At 46.4% G+C, this 27,614-nt stretch overlaps 1 protein-coding gene across 1 annotated transcript in view; it reads left to right on the forward strand.

Annotated features, from left to right (window-relative positions):
- CSMD2 (CUB and Sushi multiple domains 2) overlaps positions 1–27,614 on the forward strand; it is a 621,011-nt gene that overhangs the window by 179,613 nt on the left and 413,784 nt on the right. The window contains exon 4 of the mRNA XM_011955655.1: positions 15,205–15,399. Within this exon, the coding sequence (XP_011811045.1) occupies positions 15,205–15,399 (195 nt within the window). The remainder of the gene's footprint in view (positions 1–15,204; positions 15,400–27,614) is intronic.

Here is a 27,614-nt window from a genome sequence, read left to right on the forward strand (position 1 = left end):
ATATGACCTGTGCCCCAGGACAGTTGCAGGCCAGGTCTGGAGAGTGGGGAGTGCAGCTCTCTTGATTTCACCTGGGGATATTCAGGGCCTGGTAACACCTGACTCCCAAGCCTTGATTTCCTGGGCCTGTCAGTAGCCTAGCCTTTGCTGTAAATGTCATCTTGCCCAACTATGCCAACCACTGGCTTCTCAACCATGTTTCCCTCAATGCCCATCCTCAACAGGCTCTCCTACCTAAATACCCACATGCCACATGCCGTGTCCCTGCACATACCCACATACCCACACATTTCATACATATGCAGCTTACATGCATATATAGACACACACATGCTCGTGTAACACCAACACACCAGCATGACTATAGACACTCTCCTATCTCTCTCTCTCTCTCTCTCTCTCTGTCTCTCTCTCTGTGTCTGTCTCTCTTTCTCTCTCTCTCTCTCTGTCTCTCTGCTGGAGGAGATATAAGGAAAGCCATTGTTGCTGGAACATTGGGTGTGAGGAGGAGACAGGGGTACGTACAGTTGGAGACATGGGTGGAGCTAGCTCATGGAGGACCTTGAGTGACATTCTAGAACTTGACACCAATTGAAGAGCTTTTAGGAGGGAATAGCCATGATCCTACTAGTTGTTTAGAGAATGGGTTGGATTGGGGCAAGTCTGAAGACAGAACAATGAGGAGGCTATCTCCAAGTCCAAGAGAAGAAACTGAGATAGGGTAGGCGCTGGTCCTGGAGCCTGAGCAATGGGGTAGGGGCAGATATAAGAGATGGAAGAAAGCTAATTCAAGAGACTTGGATGTGAGACCGGATGAGGTCTCGGCTTGGATGGCTGGCTGGATGATGGGCCAGTCCCAGATGCAAGGAACCCAGGGGAGAGATGGGTTTAGGGTAAGGGCAGGAGAATGCTTTGGGTCATGTGCAGTTGGAGGTATCTCTGAGATTTTCACTTAGAGAAACCTGAAAGTAGCAACACTTGGGGTCTGGAGTCAGGAGGAAGGTCTGTACTGGGACTTGGACTGCAGACAGGAAGTGAAGAGTCACTAACCCTGGGAATAAAAGCCTGGAAAGCAAGCAGTGGGGGCTTCTGTACTCCTGGCCACGTACCACTTCCTCTCTCTGGAATATCCTTCCTTCTCTGTCAAGACTGTACCAAATGCCTCTTCCAGGAAACTTCTCTGAATTATTCCTTCCCCTCATCCCTGAAGCTGTGAGCTACTGGCTGGTGGGCCAGGGCCCAGCACAGGGCAGCTGAGGAGAGGGTCAGAGAGGGGACCAGGTCTGAATCCAGTGATACATAGGGTCTCCTCTTGCGTTTCAGTTTGCAGCTGGGTAGGACTATTCATGAGTGATGCTTATTAGGCTGTAAGGGAGGTCTTTAGAATTCAAAGCAGCAGACCCCTCCCTGGCTCAGCAAGAGCAGTGTAGGTCTAAGGGATGCTGCCTGCCTGGTAAAGCCAGGGCGCATCCCATGTTCTGGCTCCTGGGGCCATCTGCTCTCTCCAGCCACTGTGCCCGGCTTCTCTCCATTTCAGCTCCAGCCTCTCCCACACTGCCCTGGCATCTTCTCCCAGGGAACTCCAGGGGCTTATATGTAATCACATTCTAAACTTGTTGAGCACTTCCTGTGTGCCAGACACTGAGATAAGCACTTTGCCTGCTTTATCGGACTTAATCCTCTCAACAGCTCTCTAAGCTGGGTGTGATTATTACCCCCATTTTATTGATGAGGAAGCTGAGATGCAGGAAGGTGAAGTAGCTTGCTATTTAAGTAACGGTGCTGGGCTTTGATTATGAACCCAGAGTCCACCTCCAGAGTCCACTCTCCTAATCCATACCTGTTGTATAACCAGTAACCCACAGCCAGGAGAGGCACAGATGGAATTCAAACCCAGGCCTATGGGACGCCAGAGACATTTTCTGGACCATGACGCCCTGTGTCTCCCTGATCCTGACAGCCCTTGATCCCTACCTCTAAGATCACAGACTGAGCCAGCAGATGCTTGAGACGTCTCTAGGGTTAGAACTACCTCCACGCCTCTATCCCTGCATTCTGTACTGTGTCTGGGAAAACAGGAGCTTAAACACAAGTGTCAGGCAGGCCCCATGAGTGTGTGGTATAACACTGACTTCTGAGGGCTGTTCTGGTTGTATAAAGAGATATCTGTGTAAAAGTTTGTTAATCCAGAGAGGCTACACGGAAATGGATCGGTATCTTGAGATGGACACAGGTTGTACATGAACATGAGTGGTTTATTCAAATATGTGGGAGAGTAAGTGTGTTGTATCTGTTGTCATGTGTGTGAATGTAAGAGCTGTGTTCAGATGCATCCTGAGTTTGTCTGTTTTTATATGTGCATGTTTATGTGTATGAGAATGTATGTGTGTGCATATCTCTTGTAAAGGGGAGTATGTGCATGGGTGGATTTGTGCATGTTGAGTGTGAGAGTGTGTTAGTATGCTTGTGTTTCTGTGTAAGACATTTTTGGGTCTTCCAAGTAAGGAGCTTGTCCAGGGCAGAGGGCAGAGGGCAGAGGGCAGAGCCCATTCTACCACTTGCCTCTGTGATGTCAGAGGACCTGAACAGATGGCCTCCCCCTGCCCAGGTGCCTCCATGAGGCCTTTGGAGAGTAGTTGGACTTCAGAGATGAGTGAAAGTGAATGGATGAGGCAGGGGCTCTCCTTTCCCACTGTTCCTGATCCTCAAACTGCAAAATGTTCACCAAGCACCATCTTTGGACCAGTTAGAGGGACCTGTAGAAAACAAAGCCTCAAAGCAGACTCCGTAGCCAGCAAGATAGTCTTGTGACTCACCAACTCTTTCTCCGCTTCTACATCAGCTAAGAAAGAAGGTGCCAAAGTCAGGCTGACTGGGTGTACATCCCAGCTCCCCTGGTACCATGCTGTGTGAATATGAGCAAGTGACTCACCCTCTCTGAGCCTCAGTTTCCTCTCCTGTCCAATGGGCACAGTATCCACCTCAGGGCTGTTATGAGCATTAAATGAGACAGGATTAAGTGTGAAGTTTGTCATAGAAGTGATCCGTAAGCAATGGTGCTGATGCTGAAGGAGGAAGTGAGGAGGATGAGGATTCACAGGACACCCTACGGGAACTCAGGTGCACCACACATTGAATCCCTGTCTTGTAGTCGCCCTGTTCACCATTCTTTGCAGAAGGTACAAGAATCAGATGGATGATGGTGGTCAGACACCACTTCCTCAGTTCCTCTTTGGGCCCCCTGTCTCACTTTTCTTGGAAGGAGAGAGGCCATAGGTCTGGAGCCTTGGGAACACTGTGCTTCTTCCAGTAGAATACGAGTTCAGCTGTCTTTTGCCTTAAGAAGAGAGATGGCTGTGAGGTGTGCTGGGGCTTCAGGGCCCTGGACAGGGAGCCAAGCAGAGGAAATAGGGGCTCTGGAGTTTTGTTGTCTAGGGGATTAGTTGATGTGTGGGACATTGCTATGGGCATCCCAAGTAATGCTGGTCCTCAAGGCAATATTTCCCTACCAGTCAGCAGGATATAGGGGACTAAGACTCAGCCTTGGGCAGGGGCACCAAAGCCTGACCCAGAGCAGGACTCCCACCCTGGGGGAGGTTAAGGAGCTAACAGGGCTAGTTATGCAGTCTGTTGGGACAGCCCTGGCAAGTGATAGAGTGACTTCCCAGGTGGGCAGCCTCACCGATAGTTATAACCCCCAGCCTCAAGGCAGGACACTCCAGCTGGGTTCAGAGCCTCCTCCTCTTTGAGCTCCTTTGCCAGGATTGGTTCAAGGCTGAGGCCATAGAAGATGACATTCTGTCTGCAGCTGGACAGGGATGTGGGCCAAACATGGCAGCCCTGGCCATAAACCTCCCAAAGCCTGAGGGTCATTCTGCCCCAGACAAACAGAAAACATATCCTGCTATAAAAGTTGTCAGGCAGCTGGGTGCGGTGGCTCACACCTATAATCCCAGCGCTTTGGGAGGCTGAGGCAGGTGGATCACTTGAGGTCAGGAGTTCGAGACCAGCCTAGCTCACGTGGTAAATCCCCATCTCTACTAAAAATACAAAACAAACAAACAAACAAAAAATTAGCTGGGCGTGGTGGTGTGCGCCTGTAATCCCAGTTACTCGGGAGGCTGAGGCAGGAGACTTGCTTGAACCCGGGAGGTGGAGGTTGCAGTGAGCCAAGATTATGCCACTGCACTCCACCCTGAGCAACAGAGTAAGACTCTGTCTCAAAAAAAAAAAAGTTCTCAGATGAAAAGAAAGAAGGGTTTCTTTCTCTTTGGCCTCTTTGTCCTTCCTTAACATGCTACATTCATCTGGAAGCGATTAGTTTACTTCTTTGGTAAGAATTGATTTTACCACCACAAGTTACTAGCCAATGGGTCATAGAAGACCTTAGGCCAACCCTGCCCCCAGAACAAACAGTTCTTTGCATGTTCCAGTGGGAGACATGTTTGTCAAGAAAAACATTTTCATATTAACCTGGAAAGTTCTATGTAAATATCAACTACCCTGGCTATTGTTGTTTTATTTTCGTGATGACTAATACAGAAAGTAAAGCAACTCAGGTTTATCTTATCCCAATACCTCCCAAAATGTGTTTCACAGAACAATTCAGATGTTACTAGGCATTACTGAGACAAAAGTTCCAAAGTCAGGGCAGTGATTATATAGTCAAATTTTTGGAAATTCTGGATTAAGCAAGGTTAAGCCGGTTTCTCCTGCAGAAACTCAGATCAACTTGTAAGCACTGGTTTCTTCACAAGGAGGGAGTTTCTGTAGTATTTTGTAAAATTACCTGACACACTGAACGTTTTTCTCGTTACATTTATTTCTCAGCCAGTGTATCATGGAACACACCAGAAGACATTTTTCAACCCCATTATGCAATTAATCAAATTTAGCCCCAAATTGCATATTTAGCTATTCTAAGCCTAATTTTAACAGTATTTTGCCATGTTTCACCATAGGGTACCACTGATTTTCCATGTGTTTTTCTGTCTAGATACGTTTGATTATCCCTGTGCTAGGGTGCCATGGGGGCATGTCGAGCTGAGCAGGGTCAGAGAGGCAGGTGCTGGAGAGGATCACATAGACCATAGGATAAAGGACCTGGTGCCGGCCTCATGCTCTTCCTCCAAGGAACCAAGGCTTGCCATAGTCTCCTGAAACAAGGGCAGCACATGTTATTGGTTTGGAAAAAGTGCACTTCCCGCAGAGAGTGACAGGAGAAAGAAGGAGGCAATGTGGCTCACTGCTCCCCTACAATCTTGCTGTATCCCAAACCTTCTCAGATCCTACCCTAGGAGGCCCTGAAATGTCCCCCTCTACATCCACTCTTCTAGTTCAATATTAAATTCCTTAAAGGTAGGGTCTAGCTCTTCCCCTTTTCCTCTACCCCATTTCCCCAGAGAAATGGCCCCAACTTTTTAAGAGGTTGAAGTCTTCGATGCCGAAGAGATACCTCTTCCCTCTGGGTCAGGATTGCCCAAATTGGCAAATGAAAATACAAGAAACCCAGTTAAATTTGAATTTCAAATAACAAAGTCTTTTTAGTATAAGTATATTCCGAATATGCCAAGGGATATGCTTATACTATAGAAGGGTTTGTGTTTCTCGAACTGGGAGTCCTGTATTTTACTTGGCAGCTCTATTCTGGGGCCTATGATGTTTGCTTCTTGGCGGTGCTTCTTTAAAAGAATCCCAGGTGGAAGAAAGGAAGCCATGGGTTCTGTGGTTAGGAAGCAGCAAGGAGAGTTCTGTTCTGACAGCCTCTCTGTGGCCCCTCTGGTGCAATGATGGATGTATTTGCAGCCCCAGCTAGTCCAGGTTGGAGGAAAGGGGCCAAGGAGAGCTCTGAGTGGGTGTGGGTTGGGCATGCTCTAGGCCTGGCAAGGAGAGGAACTCTGAAGGTACCAAGAGCATGGACTTCACACTGGGCAAGCAGTGAAACAAACAAAGGTCTTCAATTCTGGGAGATCAAATTACAACATGGCAAAGAGCACAGCCCTTAGATTAAGCAGCTTGGGTTTCAACCCCAGCTTTGATCCCAACCTGCAGTGTAGCCCTGGGTCAGAGTTAGCCCAGCTGTTCCTCAGTTTCCTCCCTGTAAAAAGGAGATATTTGTGCCTCCGTCCAGATAAGATGAAATAGAAGATTACTGAGCAGTGTGCCCAGCTCATAGTAAACACTCAAGCCATGACTATTATTACTTTCACTACTTCTATTACCTGTGTGACCCTTCAGGTCTGTAAATTCAGCTGTCTCTTTGGTAAAATAAGGTCATCGTTACCAACCTAAGGATTAGCTATAAAGACTAAAAATGAATCCCATTTTGATGGGGAAGGGTGGAAGCTATAAATACACAAGCCCTTCCCTGCAGCCAGCACAATGCCTACCTGTCCCCAGGGCCACATGGAAGGGAAAAGGAAATTTGATGTGGGTCTCAATATTCAAGTGCCACCTGCCTGTCCCTTCCAGTACCTGCCAGTCACCTCTGTCCAGCACCCTCCCTGGTGCAGCTCACTTGCCCCACAGTCCCTTCCCATCCTTGACTCCCATCAAAACTGACCTTTCCTCACTCGCCTTTATCACAGGAGAGGGGTGGTTCCTGAGATATGAATCATATGCCTCACATAAGTACATAACTGAATAAACACTAGTTCAGGGTCAGCAAACCGTGGTCTGTGGGTCAGCTGGCTGTTTTTATAACTAAAGTTTGGTTGGAACACATATTGCCTGTGGCTGCTTTCACACTGCATGGAAAAAATCAGGTCCCTGTGACAGAGATCATATAGTCTACAAGGTCAAAAAAATTTTCTGTCTGGCCTTGTATGGAAAATGTTTACCAATTCTTACACTAGTTTATTGCTTCGTGTGTGTGTGTGTGTAATTCTGATTAATATATAATATATATTTTATTATGTATACATATAGATTTCATTCACTCAACACATTCCGGCTTCAACTGAGCACTCTCTTCCTGCCAGACGTGAAATCAAATGCTAGATATATAAAGAATACAGTAGCGTTCCTGCCCCTCAAGGAGTCCAGAGATGAAAATAGACACCTAAAGAAACAATTACAAGCAGGCTCAGCTCCTGTTTGGAAGCCAGGGTGTTATAAATGGATGAATGAATGAATTACAACATACAACAAAGTGCAGGAATTGAAACGCAAGGAAACCCCCACATAACTCCTTAGGTGGGGTCCAAAAAAACCCAATCTTGTAAAATGTGGGATTGTGAGATTGCAACATTAACCAAATGAGCAGAGGGAGCCTGCCTATTTCGTGGGCCAGGAGATTCAGGATTCTAAGAGCCAATCTCCAATGACACTGTGACAGTATTTATATTCAATCAAAATGTGTTCTTGCGGGATCTTATGGGTTATACAAGACACCAAGGGTATCAAGGAGGGCTTTACGGAGGAGGTGACATTTAAGTGTGGTTTTGATGGAGTTTGCCAGATGAAGAATTTGAGAGAAAAAGAAGGAGTGCTTGGGGAGTCTGTGGTTTAGAGTAGCAACGGTAGAGAGGACTAGATGAGAGAAGGCACAAAACATCAACGACAGTCAGATCACAAGGATGGGGGCTGCCTAGGCCTAAGCTTTAATTTATACTGATGGCAACAGAGAGGTTCTTAAGGTTTTCTTTTTATTTCCTTTTTTAAATTAATCTTTCAAATCATTACATATTCTCATTGGAGTCACCCAGAAGACCAGAGGTTCTGTGTTTGCCTATACCTTGGTGGTAAGGAACTTACTTTTTTTTTTTGAAACGGAGTCTCACTCTGTTGCCCAGGCTGGAGTGCAGTGGCCAGATCTTGGCTCACTGCAAGCTCCGCCTCCCAGGTTTATGCCATTCTCATGCCTCAGCCTCCCAGGTAGCTGAGACTACAGGTGCCCGCCACCTCGCCTGGCTAGTTTTTTTTGTATTTTTTAGTAGAGACGGAGTTTCACCGTGTTAGCCAGGATGGTCTCAATCTCCTGACCTCGTGATCTGCCCGTCTTGGCCTCCCAAAGTGCTAGGATTACAGGCTTGAGCCACCGCGCCCGGCAGAACTTACTTTTATAATGTGGGCTCCTGGCAGGGTCAATAGGGCAGTACCATGGTGAATCTGTCATTCTAGAATGCTGGCTTCAGCATTGCTGGGTACAATGCATTGGAGAGGGCAAGGCCAGCAGTGAGAAGATCAGAGTTGGGTACAGAAGTCCAGGGAAGAGACATGAGGGTCTTCAAATGAGAAGAAAACTTGTAGGGCTAGTGTGGTTTATGGAGGACAAGAAACTCCAGGAGAGAGGCCAGGTTTGCTACTCTCAAAAGTAAAAACCTAAAAAGAAGAAAGGCCCTGGAGATTGAGCAGTTAAAGCTCACAGAGGTAAACCCAGCTGGGCCAGTGGAATAACTTACATGAATAGATTACTGGGAGTTGTTCTCAATCTCAGCTTTTCATTCTTCTGGAGCAGCCCAGGCTCTATTTCTCATATTATGATTCAGTAGGTTTAGGGATAGGGTCTAAGTATCAGTATCTTTATAAAACTTTCCACATGACCATGATGCTGAAGGCTGCAAAATCACAAATGTGAGTAGAGAGAGTAGGCTTATGGCGGAGGGCTTCCGCCTGACAGTGGTTAGGGCAAAGCCCAGCAGGGCGGCACCCGCTGACTAGTTGTGGGTAGCATCCTCTATCTGATGCCCTGGCACCCTTGCCTCTGTTTGATTGACAGGTAGCAGGAAATATACAGGACCAACCTAGAGGTCAGCTTGCCTGGTTGTCACCCCAAATCCTCTCCCTGAGGAGAATGCATGTGAATTCCTTGTAAGAATGTTTCAAGGTACACTAGTCACCATAGACTTCCTGTGGAATGGTCAGGGCAAGAATGGCCTAGTGCAGGCAGAAATGTGGAATCCCAGGCAGTGATGTGAAAACCCGCCTCTGTCCCTGGAGTGAGCTGTGTAGCCTTGGATAAATGCTCCAACATCTCTGGCAACCATGCTTATCTCAACAAGGGATGATAATAGCACCTCTCTCGATACGTTGTTGGGAGGAGTGAATAAGATCACTAAGTCTCTCAGTAAACTTTTATGAAGGTGTTATTATACATCAGGCACTGTTCTGGGAACTGAGAAACAGAATTGAACAAAAAAGACCAAAAAATGCGTGTGCTTATGGAGCTTACACTGTCGCAAGGTGAGACAAATAATAAACAAATGGATGTATCAAGCAAAAATATATATCATATGTAGTATATGATGTATATTAACTTTATATATGACATAAATAAAATGTATAATTATATATCTCATGTATAATAAAATATAAATATGTATCAGTTGAGTGGAGAGGAAATGGAGACAGTAAGTATAGAAAACTCTTTGGGGATGGAAATACATGAAAAGCACTTGACATTAAGGAAAGCACAGAGTAAGTATGCAATGAATTATGTTTAAAAGGCCAAACCGCTAAAAATAAGGGAATTATAAAGATTAAATAAGCTAATATATGATGTAGAAGTGCCTAGCACAGATCCGGGACTCAAAAAAGAGTAGTTCCTATTCCTCCCTCCCTGATCCTGCCCACTGCCCCGAGATCACACACATATGGACACACGTACACAGGCATCACCTTCTCTTCTTTCCATGCTGAGGATTGTGGGAAGACTAAATCCTTCTCCCTGAATTCTTCTTCCCAACTAGCCTACCACTTGGTATCAATGATATGGCCATGGAGATGAAACAAGTTACCTGATGGAAGATAAGAAATCAAAACATATGGAGGGTGCTTGTCCAGAGAGCGTAAATGACTCTTCATTATAATATGGTAACCAAAGTCTCAAATTAAAAATAAAAGAAGGCATGGTGTAGCTTTTGCTGCACTTCAACCACAGAGGAGATTCATTGTCATACAGTCACTGAGAATATTATGTTGATTGGCAAGAGTCAGGCTTTGTAGAAGGGACAAAAATTCCCCACAGCTAATCTACAATGGAATTGTTCAATGTCAGGCACCGCTTTAATAATATTGTTCTGGGCTGCGCTGGATGTAAATATCTCCCTCTTCATTTTGTAAGCAATCAAAGGGAAGCTTTATAGATGGGAGAGCATGAACGGTTATAGTGTCTGTGCTAAAAAATACACGGACATTCTAAAAAAGAATCAAAGAACACGGTACCTTAGAAAGGATTGGCTTTGTAGCTTATCTCCAGTCTCCTATGTCTGTCCAGCAAGTTGCGCATTAGACACATAACAAAAGACCACACTTTAAATGTTGCCCTTGACGTTATTAAAAAGTATAGGATTGGCAAATCAGACTGGGAAAAAAATCAGGCTATTAAATCTGGACAGTCAGGTAATCTCTCTTCATCTTATTGCAGTGCCTCGAATGATGAAGGGAGTAAGGGGGCTCTTGTTTATTAAGCACCCACTATGTGCTTGGATGCTTTGCCTCTGTCAGAAGCAGTCTCGTATTCCAGAGTGCTGAACAATGGAGGCAGAAAGACCAAGGTCCTCAACCCAGCTCTGCGATTTTCTAGTTGTGTGGCCTTGGGCAAGCAAGTGAATGAAGCTCTCTGTGCCTGGTTTTTTTTTTTTTTTTTTTTCCACCTGTAAAATGAGGATACTACATATCCCCACAAGATAAAGTGCCTAGTATGTTTCAGGTCCTGGACTAAAAGTAAAATAAACTAAAAGTTTATTTCCAGGACCTGAAACATACTTGGCACTCAGGGATAGGTATTATAAGGTGAATTTTAATCTGCACAGCAGCCCTGCGATGAGCTGAATTGTGTCTCCCTAAAAGCTATGTTGAAGACTTAACCCCCAGTACCTGTGAATATGACCTCATTTGGAACAGGGTCTTTGCAGATGATTAAGTTAAGATGAGGTCATTAGGATGTACCCTATCCAGTATGAGTGGTGTCCTTATAAAAAGGGGACATTCAGACACGGAAACAAAGCAAGAGAACACCATGTGAAGACAGAGGATTGGAATGACGCATCTGCAAGCCAAGGAACAGCAAAAGTTGCCAGCAAACCACCAGAAACTAGGAAGAGGAAAGGAAGGATTCCTCTACAGGTTTCAAAGAGATCATGGCTCTGCTGACCTTGATTTTAAACTTCTAGCCTTCATAACTGAGAAAATAAGTTTCTGTTGTTTTCAGCCACCTAGTTTGTGGTGCTTTGTTACAGCAGTCCTAGCAAACAAAAACACCCTTACGTGATGAAAAAGTATCCCCATTTTCAGAAGAATTGAAGGCCAGTGAAAGTTTATGGCTCAAGATTGCACAGCCAGATCTGGGATTTGAACCCAGGTCTCTCTGAGCCTAAAGTCTGCCCTTTCTCCATTCACTGTGGGACCTCTCAGGAGTGGAGCTTGGCATAAAAAAGCAGGTGGGGTTGGAAATGAGCCCCATTCATTACACCCAGGTCCCAGTGGAAGCGTCAGGTCAGAGTGGTCTGATTATGAACAGCTCATTAAGTAAAGAGCAGTGAGCGTTTGAGAGTGACTTTTTAAGAAGAATCGACTTTTATTTATAGTGACGTTCCAGTCATTAATTTCGAAGGAAGAAAGCCCAAAGCAGAAGCAAGTTCATTAAAAATTTGACATTAGTAATTTAATTAAATTGGGTCTTTGCATCTCATTGCGGAAAATGAAACGTTAGTTCTACACCGGTTCTCAGCTCATTTCCCCTAGTTGGCTCCCTCCCCTCACCTTCGCTTGCTTTTTTCTCCAAATGTTTACCTGACCCGTCCTTCCCACCCCCAACACTCATAAACACGCACACATCACAGTTACTGCCTCTGCTGTACGCCAGCTGCATGGGATTATGGGAAACGCCAAGTGAACCAGCAGCAGGGCATCATGGGAAATGCCAAGTGAACCAGCAGCAGGGAACTGATCATAGAAGATGCTAAATAAGCCAGGAGCATGGGATCATGGGATACACCAAGTAGGCCAGCTGCAGGAGATCATGGGAAATACCAAGTAAGCCAGTAGTGTGAGATCATGGGAAATGTTAAGTAAGCCAGCAACAGTACAGGATCATGGGAAACACCAAGTAAGTCAGCAGCAGATCATGGGAAGTATCAAGTAAGCCAGCAGCATGGGATCATGGGAAATGCCAAGTAAACCAGCAGCAGGGGATCATGGGAAATGCCAAGTAAGCCAGCAGCAAGAGATCATGGAAAGTACCAACTAAGCCAGCAGCATGGGATCATGGGAAATGCCAAGTACATCAGCAGCAGAGGATCATGGGAAATGCCAAGTAAGGCAGCAGCAGGACAGGATCATGGGAAACACCAAGTAAGTCAGCAGTAGGGGATCATGGGAAGTACCAAGTAAGCCAACAGCAGGAGATCATGGGAAATGCCAAGTAAGCCAGCAACAGGGAATCATAGGAAATGCCAAGCGGCAGGGGATCATGAGAAATGCCAAGTAAGCCAGCACTGTGGGATCATGGGAAATGCCAAGTAAGCCAGCACTGTGGGATCATGGGAAATACCAAGTAATCCAGCAGCAGTACAGGATCATGGGAAACACCAAGTAAGTCAGCAGCAGGAGATCATGGGAAGTACCAAGTAAGCCAACAGCAGGGGATCACAGGAAATGCCAAGTAAGCCAGGAACATGGGTTCATGGGAAAATGCCAAGTAAGCCAGCAACATGGGATCATGGGAAACGCCAAGTAAACCAGCAACATGGGATCATAGGGAATGCCAAGTAAACCAGCAGCAGGGGATCATGGGAAATGCCAAGTAAGCCAGCAGTGTGAGATCATGGGAAATACCAAGTAAGCCAGCAACATGGGATCATGGGAAATGCCAAGTAAGCCAGCAGCAGGGGATCATGGGAAATGCCAAGCAAGCCAGCAGCAAGGGAATATGATAAATGCTAAGTAAGCCAGCAACACAGGATCATGGGAAATGCTAAGTAAACTAGCAGTGTGGGATCATGGGAAATGCTAGGCTGGGCCAATGGACAGGGCAATAGAGATAAATCTTTTCATCTAGGTCATCTCGCTTGTCACAGGTAAAGAATGGGCAAGGGAGAGCTCTTCAGTCTTTAAGATTCACTCTCACAAAAGTATAAGCCTCTGAGGGCTGGCCCCAGTGTGCCAAGCACAGAAAGCCCATGATGAATTTTTGTTGCATGAAGGAATTAATACATGAATGAGTAACTCCCCAAATAACTAATTAATGAACATGCACATATGTCCCTACAAGTGCCAGGCCCTGTGCTGGATATACCTGTGAACCAGACCAGGCCCATGCCCTCATGGCCCTGTGGCCCAATGGAATGAGAACATCTGCCATTTTGTGAGTACCTACTATGTTCTGGGCATTGTGCCAGGCGTGCGGCATTTATATTGGTAACCCCCTCAACCACTAAATATTTTTGGCCTCACTCCTTTCTCAGTTGAAGAAACTAAGGCTCAGAGAGTTCATGTGACTCAAGGTCACACAGAATAAGACACGATGGCACCTGGTTTCACACCCAGATCAGGCTGGTTCCAAAGTCTACCATTACCCTCTACACTGAGCTATTTCCTCTCAGAAGAGGGACGGGGAGGGGATACCTTTTTTCAGAGGGTTCTGAGATCATCAGGGCTGGTAGAGAGGGTTCTGGAAAGAAGATACAGCAACATTGGCAGGAAGGGGGTGTTGCAAGGACTAGGGGAGCCATTTAGAGTCCAGGCCTCCCCACTTCCACTTCCCCATCACTGCCACCCCACTCTTTTACTCCAGGCTCCCTCAGCTCCTGGGTTATTTCTGGCCTCAGGGCCTTTGCACATGCTGTTTGCTCTTTTTTGTTTAGCTAAGTCTTACTAATCTCCCAGGGTTCTGCAGAGTTGTCACTTCCTCCAGGAAGTGATCTCTGACCTCTCCCCCAGCTGGGTTTGGTTCCCTACCTGTCCCTGTCCCATCATAACACTTAGTATGCCATTAATTGTGCACATCACCCACTGGACGAGACTTAGATTCATTTGTGTTGTACTCACTGTACATCAGGCTCTGTCCTAAGCACTTTGCCTACCTCAACTGGCTTAATTCTTGCAACAATTAATTTTATATAAGGAAGGTGCTGTTGAGCTCCCTATCTTACAAATGAGGAAACCGAAGTGCAAAAAGGTTAAAATACTTGCTCACGGTCCCACGGGTGGTAAGATGTCAGGCTGGGAAGTGAACCCAAGCACAGTGGCTTCCAAGTCTGCACTTTCCACCATCTGGCTGCATGGCCTCTCAGAGAGAGCCTCAATAAATCATTGCCAGGTGGATTAATGGAGAGGTATGTAAACGGTAGTCTGGGCATAACTAAGACCCCTACTCCTCACCCCACGGGGGTATCCTGGGATGATAGGAGGTGTTGACCTTTAAGGCACAGGCAGTTCCAACTCTGGGGGACAAGGCAGAGGGCAGGGGGAGCTGGGTCAGGTGGAACAGGTGACTGACTTATGGGCACAGAGAAGCTGTGTCCTCCTCCCTCCTTATTGCCAGGTCGTGGTGCTCTTGCATCTTCCCCAAGACTATTTCCTCTGCCTCATGAGAGCACACTTGCAGGTGACCATGATTGCTTGGCTCTGGCCACACACTGTGCATGGTGTTCCCTGGCTCCCAATTTTCCCCCTTTAAACCAGTCAGGCTGATGAGAACCCGGGCTCTTGTCTTCCCACTTCACTGCCTATTCTGCCTAATCCAACCCTTTCAACTCCCCTGAACCTGCGGGACCAAAGTGCCCCTCTGGCTGCCAGGGTGGATCACACATGAAAGAAAGGACACTGGATTTAATGAGCACCTACTCTTATGCCATGCCTTATGTCCCTTCTATGGTATTTAGTGAGAAGGAGTGTGGAGTCTGAAATCAGGCCAGCCATGCCCAAGAGATTAAAGTGATATTCCTGGGATTGCATCTCTAGTGATCAGGATGGACATAATTCACATCCATGGCTGCACATTAAGAAAAGGCAAGAAACCTGGACGTCCAATTGTAAATCTCATGTGCGCGATTTTGAGTAACCCCTCTCTCTTCTGAGTAACCCATTCTCAGGGAATCCACAGCCTTGAGAAGCAGGCAGATCAGCAGTGGGCAATGCTGTTCACAGAAGAAGAAATGAGTTCCAGGAAACCCAAGTGACCTAGGGAGATGCTACTAGAAAACCCAGCAGGGCTCCAGCCCAACTCACAGGCTACCTGTCTCTGTCTGTCTCTCCTCACAGTTCTCCCCAGCCACACATGTGGGAACCCAGGGAGGCTGCCCAATGGCATCCAGCAGGGCTCAACCTTCAACCTCGGTGACAAGGTCCGCTACAGCTGCAACCCTGGCTTCTTCCTGGAGGGCCACGCCGTGCTCACCTGCCACGCTGGCTCTGAGAACAGCGCCACGTGGGACTTCCCCTTGCCTTCCTGCAGAGGTAGGTGGCCAGAGAGGGGTCTGACAGAGTGGGGCAGTGGCTGGAAGGGGATGCTGGAGCTTCCAGTGACATCCAGTCTCAAAGGGGAAAGCTACACCCCAGCAGGGAGGGAGGTGCCCAAGTCCAGACAGCACAGAGGGTCTTCAGGGTCCCCAGGTGTTCTAGGGGTGTTTCAGCCTCACCTGACCTCCTCACCTCAGGTGTGCACTCCCTCATTTTTTCTCCTGCATCAACAAACTTATATGTAGCCAGTCTTCCCTCACCTCTGGCCCTCCTGTCTCAGAAGAAACATCATTTCTCTTCCTATTGCAGACCCTCTCTCCTCTTGTGGAAGCCAGATCACTTTCCCAACAGCTTTCGTACTGACCTCACTGTAGGAATTATTCTTTTCTCTTTCCTACAAATTCAGCCTCTCTCCCTATCTAATAGTTTCTTCCTCTCAGCCTCCAAATATGCTCAGAATCTCTTTACTCCAACAACCCCCTCCCCTAGAAAAACACCTCTCTTCTATGCCTCAGCCTCCCAGCTAGGATGACCAACTTGTCCGTATTTGTGTAGGACCTTCCCACTTTTAGTCCTGAAAGTTCTGCATCCTGGAAACCCTCTCAGTTTCAGGCAACAGAGACATTTGTCACCCTACTCCCAGCCTATTCCTTACACAATCTTTTTTTTTTCTCTTTCTTTTCTTTTCTTTTTTCTTTTTCTTTTCTTTTTTTTTTTTTTTTATTTGAGACAGGATCTTCCTGTGTCCTCCATGCTGGAGTGCAGTGACATAATCATGGCTCACTGCAGCCTCAAACTCCTGGGATCAAGCAATCCTCCTGGCTTAGCCTCTGGAGTTGCGGGGACCACAGGCATGTATTACCATGCCCGGCTAATTTTTGTTGTTGTTGTTGTTGTTGTTTTTTCATGGAGACAGAGTCTCTCTATGTTGCCTAGGCTGGTCTTGAACTCCTGAGCTCAAATAATCCTCAGGCCTTGGCATCCCAAAGTGCTGAGATTATAGGCATAAGCCACCATACCTGGCACATGATCATTTTTAAAAGCTTAGGAAATACAGAAGGAAATAAAGAAGAAAGAAAATTTACCTGTTTTAACCATGATTTTAATGTATTTCTTTTCCATCTTCTTCCAATACATATTGCACATAAGCATATATTACAAATATGTACGTAAATTGAGATTATGATGCATGCAGACAATTTTTAGCCACCTTTGAAAAACAACCACATCACATTGTAAGATTTCCCATGCCATCTACACAGCCCAGCATCTTGAAAGCTCCATCCAGCCCTGTCCCTCCTTTTCCCTTCTCATTTGCTCCTCTGCAGACTGGCCTTTGCCCTCAGTATTTGCATCATTTTGCCAAATCAGATGGGAATTGTTTTGGCTCTTATATTTCTTGACCTCTTAAGAAACCTTTGCACTATTGACCACTCTTTTCTTCTAGTAACGCTCATCTCTAAATTCCATGGATCCTGAACATCCATATATCAGTCTAGGAGGAACACTTCCAGGAGTTGAGAAGTCATTGGAATAAGTAGGTCCTCCTTAGTTCAAGTTTTATTTTTCTTTTGGAGGAAGGTTTTCTGTAATTACTATAAAAGGCTAGCTCCAGGGATAAGCAACTCCGTCTTCCTGCCACATGCACACACTTTTTGTTATTGACACCAAGGATAAAAATTACATGGCGTGTATACCTATTTCCCTTCTTCCCACTCCCATGGCGGACATAATTGGTCATTGCACCCTTTCTGCTTGAGTCCAGACACAGCTGTGAATTCCCTCCCAGTAGGAAAGCCACAGCCAATCAATCTGAGTTGCCACTTGACTTCACCTTTGTTTCCCTCTCCTCAACCAATAGAATGGGCCTTGGCCGTGTTGAGCCTTCTTGGTGGAGGGCAAGGGAACTAGAGTTCCCTTTCCTGATTTCCTAAGTCCCATCTTCCCAGGCTCCATTCCTAACTCAGGGCCTGCCTCTTTCCATGATTGACTTCAGGAATTACCAAACCAATCAGGTGAGACCTTGGCCCCTACACACAGGTGTGTGGCCTAACCACAGCCTGAAAGCTGCTGTATCTGTCCTTTCTTATAGCATCCTTACCCACCCCTGCCTTGAGGAAGTTACAGTTAACATTCTGATCTTCCAAAGAGGGTGTCAGAGTTGTGAAATGACGATAGAACTGACATATGATAGTAAATAAAATCAAGTGTCTAAGTTATGAAATATAAACTGCAGTTCTTTTTCTTTTTGCGGCACTGTAAATGTCATGCTATTTTGTTCAAGATAAAATCCAAAAACAAATGTAATCCAATTATCGGATGCAGTGGGGGTATCACTCTGCTTAGTGAAGTATAATTTGCAGCAATATCCCATGCTAATATGGTGGAAATCCACTAACCCTCCTAGTATCTCCAGGAATCTGTCAGCTTTAGCTTCCTCTGAACCTTGAACTCACTACCATGTCTCCCTTCCCCTGATTCTGCTCTGCCAACTTAGGTTGGGAACTGGGTCCATTTTTCTTGGATCCCCCACTTCTCCAAAATACAAAATACAAGCCAACAAGCAAAAACACCAATAAAGGTGTCTGCATGTAGTTCAGGCTTTATGGAAGCTGTGGCAATGCAAGGAGCTTACATCTTAGCAATGCAGATGACTTAAAATGAAAGTATAAGCAACCAGGAGCCTCACAGTCTTTTGGCCCCTCCTCCCGGGAAGCTTCTCCCTGGCTTCTGTCTTGGCAGACTCCAGGTTCCCCTGTAATGTGCATTGTACCCTCTCTTCTTTCTCCAGCCTCTTCCACCTTGGTGCCACCTGCACCTTGAGCCCATTTCAGAATTTCCATCAACTTCTTAGGCACAAGAGCCTGATTTCCTCTTGGTTTTGTCATCTCCTTGCAGTCTAATGTCTCGCCTCCTCATCCAAGCTGTTTAGGTATAGGGTAGTATTTTCCTGAACAAAGAGAACTCTCATTCTATAAGAAACTCTGGGGCTGAATGTTAACATATCTTCTTGTTACCCCATCAGCCAGAGACAAGTGATGATGAGGGGCACCTCATGGAGGTCTTCTGCCTCTTGGAGGACTTCTAGGTCTGACCAAGGCTCACAACCCAGTATCTTTGTGTCCAGGCCCAGCAGGCAGCAAGGGCTGGCCTTTCTGTGGGAAGGAGCAGGGTGGAGAGATACCACTCTTCTAGCATTCACACCACACAGAAATTCATGGGCCTGGGCGGAGGTGGCATGTCTTTTGGTGGCACGACTCTCTGAAGTCTTCCAGTTCTTTTTTCGTCTTCTGAAATGATGATGATTCTTTCCCTCCTTCTCCTTCACTGACTTTCCACCCTCCTTCCTTAAATACTGGAGGGCCAAGCGTGGCCTCTTCTCTGGGGACTTCTTCCATCTCTTGGAATTTCTCATCTACTATGTTGCTGTAATTGTTACTAGGGGGCAATTCTCCAATCCCCACCTCCAACCCCCTTCTCTGTCCTGAGCTTCAGGCCCGCGTGGATAGTGAACTGTGCTGAAGTTCTCAGCTTGTGTTTCAAACTTGGCCCATGAAAACCTCACTCTTCCTGCTTTCCCCAAACCTGCTCTTTTTGCTGTCTTCTCCAGCTCAGTGAAGAGTGTCCCCACCAACAGTGGCCAAGCCGGACCCCTCAGGGCATCTTACACTCTTGCTTTTCTTGCTGTTCACATCGCTTCATTGGCCCCCATGTCCCTCTGCACCAGCCCACTCCCTCCACATCTCTGTCGCTCTTCACATGGTGGTCCAGGCTCTCTTGTCTCTCACTTGCCTCACTGAAGGTTGACCCTCTGTAGGCAGGTGTGCCCCTGTTCTCTCCTGCTCGCACCAGCCCATTCCTACCTGTATTGCTAGGGAGAACTTTCTAAGGCACAGATCTGACAAAACTAAGTGGCTCAGTCACTTAGTGGCTCTTCATCACTGACAGGGTCTAGTTCAGATTCCTTAGCATGGAGCACAAGACTCTTCCAGAAAAAGTCCCACCCCAATCTTTCTAGTCTGTCTCTTAGACTTATTTTAAGTAGCTTCCATTTTAGCCACATCAGAGAATGCTCCCTTCCAAACGCCCTAGGGAAGCCAGCTGAGGATGTCAAGTCCTGCTTCCAGAAGGGCTTCCACCGCCCTGCTGCCTGAGGGGACTGAGATGTGGTTCTGCTCAAAGGCTGGGAGAGAATAAAATGGCTCTCCTACTCTCAGACACCCTAGGGCCTCCCCCTACCCCCAGCCACCTCCCTACTTTCAGGTTCATCTCTCTATTCTAATTCCCACAGGCTACAAGAATATCCTAAGAAATATCCTCAATAATGTCAGTGAGTTTACGAAAGTGATTTCCCAAACTGTTCTTCCTTAGGAGGCCAAGCTAAACAGGAACAAAGAGTACCTACCATACACCCATCCTGTGCCAGCAGCGGTGGTCATGCCAGAGTGAACGGGTTCATACTTGGGAAGCATTAAAAGCCTTTTGGCCTTTCTTCCTCTCATGTAGAACTCTCAAGAGCTGGCATCTGCGAGCGGATAAACCTCATCCACTGGGCAGTGGTCCGTAAATATTTGCTGAATGAAAGGCTGTCTGGATGGGTCTAATTCACCATCAGAATCGTGCTGGCATATAAGCCCGAAAGGGAAATTACTAGCCTGGGTTACCCCACCTGCCCAGTAGCTCTGAATGACAATCTCTTTAAGTCCAAAGCTTCCCAGAGCAGACTGGAGAGTCGTGTGTGTCTGTTTTATCTAGGAAATGTCATGTGCCCAGCTGGAGGGTGGACTTGGTCTAGGGACACAGCACAAACTAGGAGTGGGGGGAATAGAGAACAGCTGGGAATAGGGGGGAGCAGGTGTGAGGCCAACCCCCAAGGAGGCCCATCCCAAAGATCCTGACCCATCAGGACTCGGTCCAGCTGACAGAAGGAAGGAGGTGGGGCCTGTGACCTCCCTTCACTTTGTGTCGCACCGGGCACATTTTCAAAGGCAGAGGTCCCTGGGAGGGGCTGAGCTTTGTGTCATGTCTTTGATCCACAAGAAGGAAGACCATGTGGATTTCAGCAACAGGCCTCTGACTTGTGAGGGCCATTGGCCCTGGATCAAAGAAGGCTGTATGGGGAAGCAAGGGAGTTCGTTTGCGCTGGGGGCTGAGAGGCAGGTGGTAGGGAGAAAGCTGGCCAGAGCAAGAAGTGCTTGGCCTCTGAGGTTCAAGCCAAACACGGCAGGCTGCAGCCATACCTGGGGAAGAGGGAATATGGTCTGCAGAAGCTTGGACTGCCAGTGCTGAGCTGTATTCCAAATTTTCTGGCCCCAGGGGAAGAAGCCTGCAGAACATGAAACAGAAGCAGTGGTGTCAGGTATGGACAGTACATAGAGACAGACTGGCCTGGGTTCAGCCCCAGCTAAGCCAGCCCCTAGCTGTGTGGTTGCCAGAGTGCTGCTAAACCCCTCTGAGTTTTAAAGGTGGGACACAAGTAGCAGCCTTACAGGGCTAATTGCATCCTCATTCATTCACTTGGCTACTCAACAACTTTCTCTTGCGTGCCTGTTATGAGCCAGCCAGTCATTAATTCAATTATCATGTATTGACTGCCTATTAAGTGCAAAATATTGTTCTAGGTTCAGAATTGCAATGATGAACAAGTCAGACCAAATTCCATGATCTCTTGGGGTTTATGTTCTAGCAACCACGAGGCAGAAAACAGATACACAAACCAAATAAACAAATTTCAGGTGGTAGTAGGAGCTATGAGGAAATAAAGTCTTAGCCAGTGATAAGGAAGGCTACTTTAGACGGAGCAGTCAGGAGAGGCCTCTGTGGGGAGGTGGCCTCTGAAATGAGTCCTGAATGACAAGAAGGATCCTGTTGTGTGAAGACCTGGAAAATGGCATTCCTGGGAAAGGCAGCAGCAAGTGCAAAGTACCTGAGGTGGGGGAAAGTACTGGACACGCTAGAGGAACAGAAAACAGGCCCCTGTGGCAAAAGTAGTGTGAGGGGTGGGTGGAGAGGGCAGGGATAGGGTGAAGCAGGGTAAGAAGGTAGAGGCCGAGGCAGGTGGATCACGAGGTCGGGAGTTTGAGACCAGCCTGACCAATATCGTGAAACCTCGTCTCTACTAAAAATTAAAAAATTAGCTGGGCATGGTGGCACGTGCCTGTAATCCCAGCTACTCAGGAGGCTGAGGCAGGAGAATCTCTTGAACCCAGGAGGTGGAGGTTGCAGTGAGCTGAGATCATACCACTGCAACAGAGCGAGACTCCATCCCTCAAAAAAAAAAAAAAAAAAAGGTATAGGCTTGGTTCTGAGTCCAGGAGGTAACCAGGGGAGAGTTTTAAGCAGAGGTATAGTTCAATTTAACTTAATTTTTTAAAAAGATCATGCTGGATACTAGCTGAGCAAGAGGCACAATAAGAAGACCAGTTAGGCAGCAGCTATTATGGGCAACCAGGCTGGAGATGCTGCATCTTGGTTGAGGGTGGCCGGAGTAGAGGTGGAGGGACATGCATAGATTGGGGCTGTGCTTTGGGGGTACAGCCAACAGACCTTAGGGATGGATTGGATGACTGATAGAATAAAGGATCAAAGTTGACTCCTAGGCTTTTTCTGGAGGGCTGGTGGGTGGGGATGCCAGTGACCAAGATGGAGATGACTGGCACAGAGGGCAGGAAGTGTGTGCCCTAAAGGGAAGCAAGACAGCTCACTTTGTCCGGGTAAAGTTTGAGATACCTGTGAGACATCCAAATGGGGGCATTAATTCTGCATCTGGGAGGAGTCCTAAGCTAGAAAGGTATCTGGGAGTGGCATAAGAGGGCAACACTGGGCCGGGCATGGTGGCTCATGTCTGTAATCCCAGCACTTTGGGAGGCCGAGGCGGGCGGATCACGAAGTCAGGAGATCGAGACCATTCTGGCTAACACGGTGAAACCCTGTCTCTACTAAAAATACAAAAAATTATCTGGGTGTGGTGACAGGTGCCTGTAGTCCCAGCTACTCAGGAGGCTGAGGCAGGAGAATGGCGTGAACCCGGGCGGTGGAGCTTGCAGTGAGCCGAGATCACACCACTACATTCTAGCCTGGGCGACAGAGCAAGACGCAGTTTTAAAAAAAAAAAAGAAAAGGAGGGGGGGGAGGGGCCCAAGCCCCCCCCCCGGCCCCCCGGGTTGGGGGAAAGGGGGGTTTTCCTTAAAAAAAAAAAAAAAAAAAAAAGAAAAGGAGGGGGGCAACACTGTAGATAGCAAAGAGGGTCTGGGCACTGCATGCTGGACACCGTTGTGTTGATCAAATTTAACAACACGGAGAAGACACTAAACACTATGCACCTTGAGTGATTCTGAGCACTGGGGCCTCAGCAGGGACCACAGCAACCCAAGGCCACTCTTTACTATAGGATACCTCTGCTACTGCTGGGATCACGAGCCTTCCATCACCTTTGCAATTACTGTTACTATACCAGAACATTTCACAACATGGGCTCTGGAGGCCAGTCACCTGGATTCAAATCCTGGCCTTGCCACTTACACCCACTGGCTGAGTGGCTTTGGACAAGTTACTCAACCTCTCTGTGCCCCAGTTTTCTCATTTGTAAATGGGAATAGTAATGGTACTTAACTCATAAGTTGGCAGTGAGGTTCACATTGATAAATGCTAAGCACATAGCAGAGGGCCTATTCATGGTTATGACTCAGTGAGGGGTATCGATCATTGCCATTCTCACTGCCACAGCCTCACTGACCACCATTTATTGAGCCCTAACTAAGTGCCAGGTCCTGCATTACCTGTTTTAATCCTCACAAATCTGAAGGAGGTTAAGGTATTGTTACCTCCTATTACAAGTGAGGGAACTGAGGCCCAGAGAGGTGCAGTGCTTTGCCTGTGATTACACAGCTTGAGAGTGGTAGAGCCAGGATTCAGCCCAAGTCCACGTGCCTAACAGCCATGATCTTGACCACCACCCTCCACTGCAGGCAAGGATGGTGGCCTCTGGCCCGCAGCAGGAGACTCACAATGACGCTGTGATTTCCAGAGCTTCTCCAGCCTGGTGATTCAGGGCCTGAGAGCTTGGCCTGCAGGTGCATGCATTCACTGCATGGCTCCACCAGTCAGGGGCTGGCAGTCTCTTGTGGTTTCCCCTTGACCTTCCACTTTAACTTGTTCCATGAACTCCTCAGGAGAGACACCTCTGGGAAAGGGCCTGAGGTTATTCTGCTGGACAGATGCTGCTTCAGGGTGGGGATTGGGAACTACTTTTCCATCCTATGAAGAAAGTCAGACCCAAGGTTCACCCACCTCCACTTGAGCACCGGTAGCTGAGCTAACACTTTTGAGGCAGCACAAAGGCCCCTAGGCAGAAGAGAAAGGAGCAGGAGGAAGCGTCTCATGCCTGGAAAACCCCATCTCCAGGGTCTGGTGCTTCCAGGAGCCTGCTCCTAGCCTGTGTCAGGAACAGGATTACAGTGACTGAGGCCCAGGAGGCAGAGAAATAGGTGGGTAATGGTGTGGGCCTGGAGTCACAAGGTCTTGGGTTCAAACCCTAGCTACAACATTTAGTAGATATGTGGTGCAAAGAAGTCTTAAAAACTCACTGAGTCTGTTTCCTCATCTGTAAAATGTACATGATAATACCTGTGCTCCCCAAGGTTTGAGGATTAAAGGAGAAAATGCAGGTGAACCATGTTGCACAATGCCTGGCCCATAATGAAAGCTCAATAAGAAGTGTCATGTAATCAATACCAAGAATGTCTACATTCTTCCCCTCAGAAGGATACCTCAGGTGGCAGTAACTATAGGAGTCTGGGGGCAATAGTGATGTTCTCGGAATTGGTCATTTCCTCATTTTAAGGAATGTCACTGATAAAGCCAAGGATAAATGGGCAGAGTCCAAAGTCCCCAGGAAGAGGGGACTGAAGAAGTTGAGCAAGTTATAGGGGCCCCAGCATGGACAGGCACACGGAACGATTCACCACAAGAAAAGGGGGCGGGCTGTAGCTTTGGGGCATTCCTGCCCTGATGCTGTCAGTCTTGCACTGGAATTGCAAGATGGTGGCTTCTCCTTTGGGGCCTGTTGGCATCTTCATTTCCGCAGAGGCTGAGGGGTCCTAGGGAAGATGATATGAACAGAAACCAATTCCAAGAACCCCAAATCTTCTAGGCATGCAAGATGGTACCCTAGAGCTGGCCTGAAGCGGAGAGGATAATGTCCTGTTTTCTCCGTTTCCCACCTGAAATTTGTCAGTCATTGTAGAGTTAACAGATATCAAAGAGGATTGAGGGATAGTTCTCTAAAATTATGGTTAATTGAAGAGATTTCCATAGAACTTAAGTCGATCGTAAATAAAGTCATAAACTTGGAAAGGCAACTATCAGCATAACACACCTGCACCTCAGAATATGCATGACTTAATGGTGGTGCAAAATGCCCATTGCCAGAGAAGGAGAAAGAGTGTAAATGAATATTTTAGGACTATGGTGTCAGCTGAAGGTTGTATTTTATGACTCTGGAGTTGTAACCATGAAATATGATGCCTTGTTTAAAGTGTGAGAAAACCTCCAAACAGCTTTTGCAGGATCTTCAATCAAAACAGGATGATGCGAGGGCCAGGGTGTCAGATGAGCCCAAGAGGCAGGGTTGGCTAAAATGGTAAAGGTGCCACCTTAAGAGGAGACTGGTAGCTCTGGCCAGAGGATCTCAAGTTCTCAAGTCCTCAGTTCTAGCACAGTCCAGAAATCATTGCCTATAGTTGGGAAGTTTGAAAATCTCAGGATGGCTGAGACTGTCAAGCAGGGATGTGCCTTATAGCAAAGGAGACTACCATCCTGGTACCAGAGAGACTCAACTGAAATCTTGACTCAGCCACTTCCTATGTAACCTTGGGAAAGCTACTTAAGCTCTCTGAGCTTCAGTTTCCTGTTACATTTATTTGTTCAGCAGATATTAGTCAAGTGCCTGCTATGTGCCAGAAAATCTCCTAAGTGCTTGGGACAGAACAGACATGGCCTCTGTTCTCATGGAGTTTACTATCTACATGTTAACTAAGTAATGATATAATTGATCAATTAATTATGGAAAATAATTAATTATGGCAAAATATGTGGTACTCAGAAAGTATATGATGGGGGAGAGGTTATTCTGTTTCTATAAAGATCCTTGAGGAAGCAGCACTTGGATTGGGACCTAAAGGCTGAGGGCAGGGGGCAGTCAGGCCCAACGAGATAGGGAGGAAGTTTCCAGAAAGAGAAAATAACACTTTCAGAGACCCTGGAGCAAGGCAATGCTTAGTGAATCGGAAGAGCTGCGAGGAGGCCAGGGTGGCTGCAGATAATAGGGAAGGAGAGACTGGCATGAGGCAAGACCCTGTAAGGTCCTTGTGAGTCATCGAGTATTCCACTTTATCCTGAGTGACAATGGGGGTTATTGACGGTTCCAACAGAGAGAGTGGCATAATCAGGCCCATGCTTTCCAGTATTACTCTGGCCTCTGTGAAGAATGGACAGAGGCTGCAAAGCAATCTACAGATTCAGTGTAATCTGTATCAAAATACCAGTGTCATTTTTCACAGAAATAGAAAAAACAATCCTAAAATTCATATGGAACAACAAAAAAAGCCTGGATAGCCAAAGCAATCTTGAGCAAAAAGAACAAAGCTGGACGCATCATGCTACCTGGCTTCAAAACATATTACAAGGCTATAATAACCAAAATAGGACGGTGTTGGTATAAAAACAGACACATAGACCAATGGAACAGAATGGAGTCCAGAAATAAATTCACATACTTATAACCAACTGATTTTCAACAAAGGCACTACGAACACGCATTAGGGGAAGGACACTTGCTTCAACAGTGCTGGGGAAACTGGATAACCATATGCGGAAAAATGAAACTCAACCCCCATCTCTCACCATATACAAAAATCAACTTAAAATGAATTAGAGACCTAAACTTAAGACCTGAAACTATAAAACTACTGGAAGAAGACATAGGGGAATTATTACAGGATATTGGTCTAGGCAAAGATTTTATGGCTAAGACTTCAAAGGCACAGGCAACAAAAACAAAAATAGACAAATGGGACTATATTAAACTAAAAAGCTTCTACAAAGAAAAAGAAACCATCAACAAAGCGAAAAGACAACCTGTTAAAGATGAGAAAATATTTGCAAACTATTCATCCGACAGGGGACTAATGTCCAGAATGTGCAAGTAACTCAAACAACTCAACAGCAAAATAATAATAATAATAATAATCCCATTAAAAAGTGAGCTAAGGACATGAATAGACATTTTTTTCAAAAGAAGACATAAAAATGGCAAACAGGTATATGAAAAAATGTTCAACATCTCTAATCATCAGGGAAATGTAAGTCAAAATCACAATGAGATATCATTTTACCCTAGTTAGAATGGCCATTATTAAAAAAGCAAAAAACAACAGATGTTGGCAAGGATATGGAGAAACGGGAGCTCTTATACTTTGTTGGTGGGAATGTAAATTAGTACAGCCACTATAGAAAACAGTATGGAGATTTCTCAAAAGACTAAAAATAGAACTACCATATGATCAAGCCATTCCACTACCAAGTATTTATCCAAAGGAAAGGAAATCAATATATCAAAGGGATACCTGCACTCCCGTGTTTGCTGAAACACAATTCATAACAGCAAAGATATGGAATCAACACAAGTGTACATCATTGGATAAATGTATAAAGAAAATGTGATATGCATATATACACACACATACATGGTGGAGTACCACTCAGATGTTAAAAAATGAAATTAGCTAGGTACAGCGGCATGCGCCCATAGACTCAGTTACTTGAGAGGCTGAGGCGAGGGATCTCTTGAGCCCAGGAGTTCAAGTCCAGCCTGGGCAATGTCCAGCACAACTCCATCTCTATTTCTGTTCTTTAGAAGAGTGAAATCCTGTCATCTGCAGGAACAGGGGTGGAACTGGAGGTCATTATGCTAAGTAAAATAAGCCAGGCACAGAAAGACAAATATCACCTAACACTCATACGAGGAGTTAAAAAAGTGGATCTCATGGAGGTTGAGAGTAGAATGATTGATAGTTCCAGAGGCTGGGAAGGCTGTGTGTGTCCAGGATTGGAGGATGTAGGGGATGAAGAGAGGTTGGTTAACAGGCACAAACACACAGTTAGGTCAGTGGTCCCCAACCTTTTTGGCACCAGGACCAGTTTCATGGAAGACA

This window comes from Colobus angolensis, unplaced genomic scaffold (genome assembly GCF_000951035.1).
Source record: "Colobus angolensis palliatus isolate OR3802 unplaced genomic scaffold, Cang.pa_1.0 Scaffold4, whole genome shotgun sequence".
NCBI classification, from domain to species: domain Eukaryota; kingdom Metazoa; phylum Chordata; class Mammalia; order Primates; family Cercopithecidae; genus Colobus; species Colobus angolensis.